At 35.9% G+C, this 11627-nt stretch overlaps 1 protein-coding gene across 1 annotated transcript in view; it reads left to right on the forward strand.

The window, feature by feature from the left end:
- POLN (polymerase (DNA directed) nu) overlaps positions 1-10156 on the forward strand; it is a gene marked incomplete at its 3' end in the record, with an annotated part of 35849 nt that extends 25693 nt beyond the window's left edge. Inside the window, exon 15 of the mRNA XM_010075407.1 lies at positions 10099-10156. Coding sequence (XP_010073709.1) covers positions 10099-10156 — 58 coding nt within the window. The remainder of the gene's footprint in view (positions 1-10098) is intronic.
- Between the last annotated feature and the right edge of the window lie 1471 nt (positions 10157-11627).

Consider the following 11627-nt stretch of genomic DNA (forward strand, 5'->3'; position numbering starts at 1 on the left):
TTTGAAAGATAAACTAATTAGGATATGTTGAATATTAATATGCTCAAAGAACATAAAAAGCCTGAAATATTGAATATACCTCAGTCTCTCCAACAGATATAAGTAATATTTTCTGATAGTGAACACTTGACAGAGAATTGCACGCTTGTTTATTAGAAAATGTGTGTTACTAATAGTGTTTGGAATATGAATAATAAATTACCCATCTGGTTTTCATTCTAATGGGGGAGACAATCTCTTGAAGCAGAGACCCCTCTGAGCAATTGCCATAAAAAATGAGTCTGTTCTGTCAATTAACTTAGCAAACCACTTTTTCCGCTGATCCACACTGTAGCCATATTACTTTCCTTCTGGGCTGTCTTCTGGAGTAAATGGACTAATTGTCTCCGAGATAAAATTCAAATGTAGTTTTGGTATAGTTTTGGGATTGTTTGTGGGCGAGATGCTGCCTGTTTGTCTCCCTTTCATAATGCTATCCCAGTAGTTTTTATTTTTTACATCCTTAGCATACCCACATGCACCCACCGAGCAAGGCGGACTGTCAGAATTGCGCTATCGAAACTATTGTGACAGGTCTCAAATTTCAGGCATTTTGTCCCACTCCTTGTTAAGGGTACAGGCTGATCTGTGGTACTACCCGTAGTCTTTCTGAAAGTTGATAGACTATAGTACCAATTGGATTCCAGCACAAACAGGATGTTCTACAAGGTATTTCAACAGAGGGTGAGCTGCTTTACAAATTTGTAAGGCGCCAGATACCAACTCTGGGAGCAGGGCTGCGATCACATCTTCCTTTTTTTTTTTTTTTTTTTTTTTTCAAAAAAGAACCAATGCCTTGTCTGTTATTGAAACTGTGCTATTAGGAATATAATTTTTGTAAGCTTTTTTTCATGCACTGTCCTACTGACATGAATGCTGACTTTAGAATGGACAGTATGGATCTTACATTTACATTGATCTTACTTGAGCGTGTTTTCTGTTTTTTTTTAAAAGTATGTTTTTGGGAAAGCACTGGGGATAGAGATAAGTCAGGCATATTACAGGTTCATGTAGAACGTCTCGTCAAAAGTCTTCTATAATGTCATCTAGGCTAACAAAATAGTTTTTAGGTAAGTATGCTCTGATGTGGGCTTCACTAAAATGATGGTAGGTTGTCTTGAAAGAGATGAGAATGCCTATGTGTTTTCTTGGACCTTTGCATCAAAGCAATTTAGAGTCATATTTTCTAGTCAGTACAAACAATTGTCACTCAGATGAGCTGATACGGTATTAGAGAAAGTCAGAACGCGCATGCCGTTTGTTATAGTTGGTCTGTGTTCTCCAAGTATCTCTTGCATTCAGAATGTATTTTTGTGCCATGTTTCTTTTCAGTGTGTTTATTCCAATACTTCTGAGTCATGTGCTGATTATGGCTGCACTAATAGCACTAAAATAGGATCTCATTTTATGAATATTTAAACTGATCATGTTTTAGAAATCCATGCTGGAATGTAGCTAGTGCTACTGACAGGTTATTTTTCCCTAATATGAATGTGACTGGAGCAGAGCACATAGATAACAAGAAACAAAATTAGCATAATCTTTGAGCAAAACAAGTTGTTTTTTAGCAATGTAGCTTTCACTACCTTACAAAGTAAGAGGTGTTTTAAAGTGAAGTGATTATAGTAATATCTATTACTTAAGAGTATTCTGTTACAGAAGTTAATCTATGCACTGTGTTGTGTCTCTTGGAATTTCATTGTCTGATTCTATGTAATTTTAGAATAGTTTAAGAGCAATGTTAGCATGGTATTTTGGTTGCAAGAAACAAATAGTGCCATTAACTTGTAGTGTATGACAATCTTCATTCTTCCACTATCTGTCCATACAAACTTCATCTCTCGGCTGAGCATTTTTCTTATGCTTGAGGTTGGCATATGCTGATATCCACTGAAGTCTCAATGTGGTCACCACGGCCTTTGTACCTCTGTACTGAGGACTGTAATAGAGCCCATGTCCTGCTGAGTTAATTTTCATTGTCCTCATCTGTAAGACAGTTGCTCAGATTGAATCTTCAGCAGTGTGCAGAAATGCACCTATGATCTTTATATTGGTTTAAATATTTGTGTATTGATTTGTTATGAAGTTGTCTGTTGGTACCTCTTGTGAGTTGAGTAAAATTTTAGAAATTTGCTTGAAGATTTTTTAATTCTTCATATGAAGTATTCCATTAGTGGGATTTTTAGATACACACTTTTAGGAAATACTCAAAGCTTGGAGACTTATGTTTTGAGATGATAATTTAAAAAAAAAAAAATTCAAAAAATCTGAGAATTCTGACAAGACAAAAAGTGGAGGAGGCAGAAATGAAGAATGATCAAAAGAAAATGGATTATAGGGGCAGATCAAAAGTCAGGTACCGCAGAAGAGAATTCTTGTTTTGGATTGTCCAGTTTTCACACAGTACTGATTTTTAAAAGTTTTGTCATTGGCATCCCAAAGAATTTCAGGAAAATTATCTCTGTAGCTTTACATCCATATTACATTCAGCTTTCTCTGCTGGGAGTTCTGTGTCAGTGAGTGGAAAGTTTGCTAATTATTTATTTCCTCAGCATCCTTTCATAAAACCCCAGAAAATTCACCCAGAATTTGGAAGATGGATGCACTCTCTCAAGTTTGGAGCAACAACCAGCACAACAGAAAAAATAGTGGTTTGTAGAAGCGTCAGTGAAGACAGACAGAATAGGACAGAGGTCGTCTTGCTGACTCCTATGTGGCATTCTTGTCCTTAGTTCTCCTGTACTAACATGATAATCTGCTGGCTGTGGCTCTTGGGAGCTTATAGTTAAAGGGCTGCTTCTATCAAATCAAGAATTGTCCTTTCCTCACTGTGAGCAAAAAAGAGACATTGTTTATTTAGGTTTCCTTTAACTCCTTCAATCAGCCTTCTGTTCACTGTCTTTTGTAGCCTTTTAAGAGGAATTCCCTGCTAACATATGCTCAGTAAGTTCCTCAGTATGTGGAACAATCTTGTTTGAGATGCCAAATTTTACCCTTTCCTAAAACAACTGTTAGATCTTTTCTTTAGAAAGTAAATTCCTCCAGCCTGGAAATCATGTGTTTCAAGGACTAGTGTTTGTACCTTTGGGCAATATTCCCTGACAGTGTTTACTTTAAAGCTATGATATACAGATAATACACAACTAGGATAATATTTACCAGCTCCAACTGCAACTCCAACTATTATCTCTGTGCCTTAGTGCTGTTTTTTCACGAAAACCAAATCATATCTTCTTGGAGTTCATCCCAGAGTTTAATAGCCTCCAGTAGTGACGAATGTGAGTTTAACAGAGTTTATGTTCTGAGTATGATTTTCATTCAGGATAATGAAATAAATAAGTAATTGAATTTAGTTTATATATGGGAAACAAAAGCAGTTTCTGTCTCTTTGAAAGATGTGTAGAGCTGTGTATATACAAACTCCCTTGCTTGCTGTGCAAAGGTTAGTAATCTGTCAGTATATAACCAAACATCTGGACTAAACCCATGATTTGTGAAAATAATTTGTCACAGAACATGTCAAATCAATAAGTTAGTAGAACCAAATATTTTCTGTTATTTTAAAAATCACTCATTGAGTCCTTTCTCATGGGCTGCTGCAACATTACCTGAGGTCGTTTCCAGGTCTAAATTTCAAATATGGCAGAAGGAGGATTAGTCATAGGAAATCAAATACACTATTCTCATGGCACGTTCTTCCACATGCTGAAGTAGGAAGTCAGTATTTTTGGTTGCTGTTTTCTTCTTCACTTGTATTAACTTTGAGAATTGCTTAAGCTTGTGAGAAGGTGATGAATTACTTGTAAGTCTCCCACTGGACTGACGTCTAAAACCTTGATAATTCTGTGCTGCTGGGTAAGGCAAGAGGGCAATGTATTAGCTTTGAATGATTGGTCACTGCTGAAAAACAGTAACCAGTACCAAAAATCAAGAAATCCTTTACCAGAAATCTCCGTAGTTCTGCGTTTTTGACAAGGAAAATAGATGTCCTTATTTTTTAACGAGCCACTAGGTGGCAATTGCAGACAAGTCAAGATTTGCTTAGGAATGCACGTATACATACATACCAGGCCAGTATTGCTATGGTGACTTTGTTCATTTTCTTATTTTCTCTATTTCTTGAGCTACATGCTGTATTTAAAAATTAGATCTTCAGACTGTCTTGAAATTGTGTCCCATGTAGCAGTTGCAGAAAATAACCTTATTCCTTTACAATAATAAATAAATGCTGCTACGGACAATAGTTAAATATGTCAGTTTTCCAAAAGAGAAATCATGAAGGTTTGGTTTTATTTGTCTTCTGCTGCGTAATTTCTCATGAGTGAGTTGCCACCATCTTTGGAGGTGCCAGACAAGTTGAGTGAATTTGATATTGTGGGTGTCCTCAGGACTCAAAGTCTTATTGTTCTGCATTGCAAGAATACTAGTTTTGGCAGTGTGCAGTTTTCCTCTCTTTCTCCAGCAGCTTTGGCCTGTAACAAAGGAGCAAGCAGAGTGTTGATGGCTAAGGAAGTAGCTTATTGAACCTGTGCTTAGATTTCTTCTCAAATTGATTAGCCGAGCTATGAGAGCACAATATACCAATAGGTGGAGTCCCAGATAGAGCAAGAAAAGACAACTGAAAAAGAAAGAAAAGGAGTGAGAAAATTTTGGAGAAGTAAATAAACAGGATAAAAAAAACCTACAAGAAAAAAAAAAAACCCAAAAAGTAATTAGAGATATAGAATATAAAGCTCAAAGGAGTTGTCATCTACCTGCCTATTATCATTGTGATGAAGTCTGGTCTTGCAGACCAAAGCATTACTTGTACTCCAAAAGTAATACAGTGCTAGTCATCAAACAGATGTCATGAATTTAAAAACTTAATTTGTGTTTTGTTGTGTAGAGCTGAGCTCTTGTTCAAAGAGAACAGTTGTGGCCTAATTATTTTCATAAACTTTCTGGAGAAGATTCTAAGAGAAACTCCAGAAACTTTTGGATTTATAATGCTTCAGTTTTTGCTGGAGTGGTGCATTTCATGAGATAAACTAGGATGTTGCTGCTCTGAACTTTTTTTCAAACAAGAGAACATCTGTGTTTTTCTCAAGTGTTAGGAAATAGGAAAAAAATTAAATTCCTGAAGGAATCTCTATTACAGTAATTAAATCTGACAAGATCACAGTCCTAGTAAATAGTCTTCCTTATAAGAAATGCAACTACTTTTTGCTATTTGCTGGCATTGGTAGCCACAGTATTTAATTCCCCTATTGTCTTTATTTTGCTGTAGATTTTAACACTGTTCCTCCCTGTAACAGCAGGTGGATTAGTTGCTACGTCAAGGGATGTATACATTATAACTTTACCTCGTCTGACAGCTAGGAGGAAAGGCTGACTGCTTCCTTCTATCTGTTTGATCTCACTCCTTGGCTGTTCTTCATCTTCCCTCCCAACACATCCATACTGTATACATTTATGAGTGGATACTCTTATCTCAGTAGTAAGTGCTGTCTCTGTTTTTATTTTTAAATAAGTCCTTAGATCAGTGCAGAAATTAATCATAATCAAATGTCCATAGTCTGCAGCCACCTCTGTGCATTCCCATTTATTTCGGTAGCTTACTGTTGTTTTTTTTCTGTTCCCTTCCCTGCCCTTTGTAGGTCTTTAGATAGAGATATTCCACAGGTATTTAGAAATGCAGATCTGAGCAGTTAGTGTGTTAATGAGCCATTTTCTAGACAGAAAGAACATACATATGTCTATAGATGCCTTTGTATACATATATAAACATCTATTTCTAGGGAGTTATCAGGGTTGGCTGAGCTCATTTGCTCAAAAAAATAGCAATTTATGCTACTGAAAATGTATATAGAGAGGAAAAGAGAGATATGGGTTGGCTGCATCAATAATAATAACTGAAAGGGGAATGTAAGTAGAAAATATGATAAACAACCCTACTTGACATACAGTAAGAAATAACTAAAATGCACCACCAGCCTCTCTGATTAAATGAAGTCTAACTGTACTGACTTCAAAGGTAATTTATCTAATATATACCTATATACTCTAACCCTTTGAAAGAACCAAAATAATGTACTGGGTTTTAACATAGGAAGGAATCAGAAATTTAATTGCCGATGTAGATGTAGAATTTTCGATACCAAGAATGGAGAGCTTAAGGGAAAGTCTCAGTGAGAATAAAGTCATCAGTCTGGGAGCTATGTATTATTTGTTGAGTTTTTATTAGGTTTTGTTTTAATTGATAATTCTACTTTACTTTCGCACAATGACTTTCCTAATGAATTAGAGCATCCTTTTTGCAAGGCTTGAATGCTTTGAGAAAGCTACGTTTGTGAGGCTCTAACAGAATCTGTCTCCATCTTCTTTACGCTCTCCCATCAGGCATTCTGAGCAGAGGAGAAGAATTACCTCTCTTGACTTGCTGGCAGCACTCTTCCTGATGCAGCCCAGGAGGCTGTTGGCCTCCCCTAGGTACAAAGGCTCATTGCTGGTTCGTGTTCAACTTGTTTTTCACCAGGATCCACAGGTCCTTTTCTGCAAAGCTACTTTTCAACTGAAATCTGTGAGATTCCTGATGGTGCATTTCTCCAGACTCTTGAGGTCTCTGAATCGCAGAGCAGCTGTCTGATGTATCAACCACTTCTGCTGGTTTTGGATTGTCTGCCTTCTTGCTGAGGTTGCACTATTCATGTCATTAATGGAGGTGTTGAGCAGTATTGGCCACGGGGGTACTACACTAGTCCCTGGCCTCCAGCTGGTCTTTGTGCCGCTCATTAAAGCCCTTTGACCCTGGCAGTTCAGGCAGTTTTCAGTCCACCTCACGGTCTGCTTATCTAACTTGTACTTCATCAGCTTGTCTATGAGGCTTTTATGAGAGATTGTTCTGAAAGCCTTGCTGAAGTCAAGGTAAACAACATCTGCTGCTCTCCCTTCATCCACCCAGCTAGTCACTTCATCGCAGAAGGCTGGTGTTGGTTAAGCATGATTTCCCCTTTGTAAATCCATGCTGACTACCCTAGATCATCATCTTGACTTCAGTACATTTGTACATGTTTTCCAGGATTATTTGCTCCATCACCTTCCCAGGAATTGAGCAGAGGCTGACTAGCCTGTAGTTTTCTCCATCCTCCTTCTTGCTCTCCTGGAAGATAGGAGCGATGCTTGCATTATTCCAGCCCTTGGGAACCTCCCCTGATCATCACAGCCTTCCAAACATAATTGAAACTGAGACCTTGGCTTCATCTATCCTTCTGTCCATTGGAACCTCTGGAAATGAATTTTGGATTTTTTTTTTCTATATATATCTGAAAGATTGTATTCAATGAAACTAAGGCAGTAAAATCAAACTCCTAATCTAATTTTCTCTGTATCTTCTTTATTTTTTCAAATTTATGATTAATGTTTCTTTAACAGGTCCACTTGCAGCTACTGAGTTTTTTTAAATTTTTTTTTTAACCAATGCTAGGGTTTTCTTGATAATCGTCCACTAGAATAGGTTGATTTTTTTCTTTTCCCTCACTCCGAAACAATGAAGAGAAGTATTAATAGTTAACTTTCACAACCAGCTATTCCATCACTGTTTGAAGTATATTTTTTCTTGTCTGTTGCAGCATAATTGTTCAGAGAGAGCAGTTTTGTTTCTCTGTAACTTCTAACAAGATGTGGATGCCCTTTTCTAACAAGATGGCATACAGTCACAGCTCAGATTGGATCTGTGAAGGTTTTGCAGAAATATACTTAAAATAAATACATAAAAGCAAAAATACAGGCTGTATTATGTAGTCCAAGGTAGTAATACTCATTTACCAAAGCCACATCAATCTTCTACTTCTGATACAATAAAACTGTCACCTAATTTTCAACAGAAGCAGAGGTAAGCTTTCCATTTGGAAGACTCTTCCGAGATTGCCTCCTTATTTCTCCATCCTTTTAAATATCTGAAGTAAATTTATCTCAGCAAATTTGATAATCTAGATCTTAGAAAACGTCATCTCCAGGGGAATCTTAGGTCAAGTTGTTGTAAACGTGTGTCATATACAGATAGATTGAACTACCCACTGGAGATTCATGTCTTCATCTACTCACTGTAGAGGGATTCTAGCCAGCTAGTTTAGGAAAATGACTAGCGTACAGATGTCTAAAATTAAGTGAGAGGAATCTATTAAGCTATTCCAATAGCTTAAAGATGAGCATTATTACTTTCATGTTTCTTGAGTTAATTCTTTTCTGAAGATTTATTCAAATTATGAGTTGTTAACTAATTTGCAAGTGAAAGTACATTTTGCATTTGCAATTACTTACTAGTGTTTTTCAGAATTATTAGTAACACTTCTAAAGTTGCATTAAAAGCAACTGCATATGCTCTCAGTGAAAACAAGATGGCAATATGATGATTTATTTTTACCATTGTAGATATATTTTGAAATTTTTTATTTATTTCACTTTGTTTAGGATTTTGAAGCTGACGAGTTAAGGAACAATAATCAACTATAAACAGCTCTTTTACCTGTGTTGGAAGTTATTGTATTAAAAACATGTCAGTACTGATATGGAGCCCAGTGAAAATTCCATACAATGATCTCTGTCACTAAAATTATTCAATAAAATATGGTGATTTTGTTTTTTAAATGTGTAAAATTTGGCTCCTACTTTCATGTCGAGTTACATAATAAAGGACTTAATTTTCTAAACTTCTGAGAATCCACTAGCTTCCATGGCCACTTGAACAGTATATTATTTGTACAAGCAAGCACTAATCCTCCTTGACTTGTTATTGATAGAAATCAATAGTTATCAATAATAATGTGCACAGATTAAATAACCACTTATTTCAAAAATGGTTAACAGCATTGCAATAAGCTATTGCCACAACTGTATTTTTAAATGTTTCTAGAAACTGAAGAATAAAATATTAAAGACAGCAAGTGTTTCTTCTGGGTCAAGCCTTGTGTTGATGTATTGAGAGCAGTGTTCCTAGTTTACCCATGCTGGGAAAATATTACATATATTATGTAGTAGCTTCCTATATCTATCTCGGTGTATGGTGCTGTGTCAGATGTTCAACTGTAATATGTTTAATTGTAGAAGTTTAAGGGTGATACTAAGACTAGAAATGATCCTGTTCTGTTTTGAGGGTTTTGTTCTTTTACTTCTGCTTTAAATTTCAGTAGCTTTTGCAGTTTGGTTACATCCCTCTTAGGTTTAGAATAATGATTTTGAGTTCAAAATTACGTTGAAAATTATCATTCTGATTTAGAAATTATATAGCAATATTGTCACTTCCTGAATTCACAGTATTCATAATGTGAGTAAGTTCATCTAATTCCTCAACCGCTTGCAAATTAATTGTGTGGAATTATGAAAACTGAGCTGGATACACATTGTCTCTTGTCATGTGTTACCTTTTAAGATGAAGAAGCATAATGACATAAAATAACAGAAGGAAGATAGCGTGTATCATCTTTCATGCTTTACTGAAGGTGTATGAACCCAGATCTTTAAAGAAAAATCTGTTTTTCATAGTCCTGCATGTTGATAAGCCTAGTTCTCACTTTTTAATCTTGACTGGTGTGCTGTAGCTAATAAAGAGCTCCTTCTATTTTATCATGCATTTCAGAAAAGTGGGAATAGATGTTAGAAAAATTTCTAGAGGCTTAAGAAGAATCTGTTCCCTTCTCTTTAGCCAGGGTTCAAATTAATTATTTTCTTGAAAGTTAATACACCACATCTAAAAAATACAGGTTAAAATAATAAGAAAATTGTTTTTATTGGGGTACTAGTTATGTTCTACGGTGCATCCAGAGATCAGGATTTGTAAAGGCTGCCAGTGAGAAATAGTTCTTACAAGCTTCTGTTTGTCGAGGAAAGAGCAAATATTCAAGTATCTAGAGTTACAGAAGTGTGAAGATTCCTTTGAAAGGCAAAGTGGTTAATCTTATGTATTATATGGGCAAAACTTGATGGCATTAGTATCACTAATGTTCTTATGCCTGCTTATAGACTTCATAAATGTGTTTTCATAAAGTTTACCTTAATAAGCATTTTTATTCTTTTTGTTTGTAGAACATTCAGGGTATCTCTAAACATCCAGTTAGAATTACAAAGAAACAGTACATAAAAGGTAAGCTATGTTTTTATTAACCTGAAAAGGCAATTTTATTATTCTGGTGAGTTATGTTATATTTTAAAGCAGACCAATAGCTCTAGCATTAAAGAATGGAATAGATTATTGATGCTTAGTTATACATTATCATTTAAACCTATTACTTTTTGCTGGTTGTTACTGCAAAAAATTTGCTTTTTCAGCACTGATCTAAATAGTCAAAAACTTTTAGATTTTTTTTTTTGTTTGTTTGTTTGTTTCCCTGGACTGTCTCACTGTTCCTTTTTTTCAGATGAAATTGCACATCTTAACTCCATTAAATATCCTAGGGATGCATTTGTATGTGTTCAACTCATCAGGGTTTTACTGAGGAGATGTTAAAGCTGGGTCATTTTAAGCAAACACAATGAAACAGCAATAGTTAGTCTGATATCTTGTTTTTGATAACAGAAGTGGATTTAAGGCAGATGATTCAGAGAGAATCAAAGTAAAATCTAGAAAAGCATGACACAAGTGATAAAGAGAGAAACCCACAAGAGCAGACTCAAATGCAAGAGAGAGATTTGCTGACATAAATGCTCCTTCTTGAACGCCTACAGCCATAGCTGGGAAATGATGCTCATTTGTTGCACTTGGTTCTCAGATAAGGGCAGGCTTGGCTTTTCACCGCTGTTCACTCCCTGCATTTGAAGTAATACAGATCATAAAACAGGAGTCTATTGAAGACAATGTAAAACTTTGACAGCAGCTTTATTTTATCTGCCTGTTTCATTTTTGTAAGTGTTTTTTAAAAGTTGCTATAAAAAAACATGTGAGCAGTGGCAGTTTAAACTTGTGCTGCCTTGCATAACTGTGGCATACAGGCCTTTCTGGAAACAGCCCAATCAATTTTGTTAATTATCTTACAATATGTGCTTCTCAAAAATGTACTTCTAAGTTTTTCATTCCTGTGTTGAGACACTTTTTTTCCCCCACTTTCATGCTGATCAGATTAATTCTCTTGTATTTCAAAAAAACCTATCACTTTCTACACCAAGACCAGTGGTATTCCCAAGATGCACGGAGCTTCTAATACCTTGTCAGGTTACATTATTGCTTTGTGATATTACAGGGGATTTATGTCATTAGACTCTGGATGCCTATATCAGCTTTATATTCTCTATTTTGTATTCTCCTACCACCTGTAACTCAGAATTTGGTTATTAACACATTGCTGCAGCATGTTCAAAGATAAGAAAATGTTATTTAGTTCATCTCTGTAGACCCTTCCTTATCTGAATGCCTCCTTTGTTAAGTGATCCGTGAATAATGTCAGTTATTATAGATACGTGTTAGCTGGTGTTTAGGAAGTGTTTGGTTTTGAAAAAGGAGGGGAAGTGAGCAGTACTGCAAGGATGGCAGAGATAAAGATGCTGTACTGATGACTGATAAAGTAAATTAATTGTGATGCTGGCAGTCGGTTGGCTCTATGTCCAGGTGGAAGCCGGTA

Source organism: Pterocles gutturalis, unplaced genomic scaffold (genome assembly GCF_000699245.1).
Source record: "Pterocles gutturalis isolate BGI_N339 unplaced genomic scaffold, ASM69924v1 scaffold23717, whole genome shotgun sequence".
NCBI lineage: Eukaryota > Metazoa > Chordata > Aves > Pterocliformes > Pteroclidae > Pterocles > Pterocles gutturalis.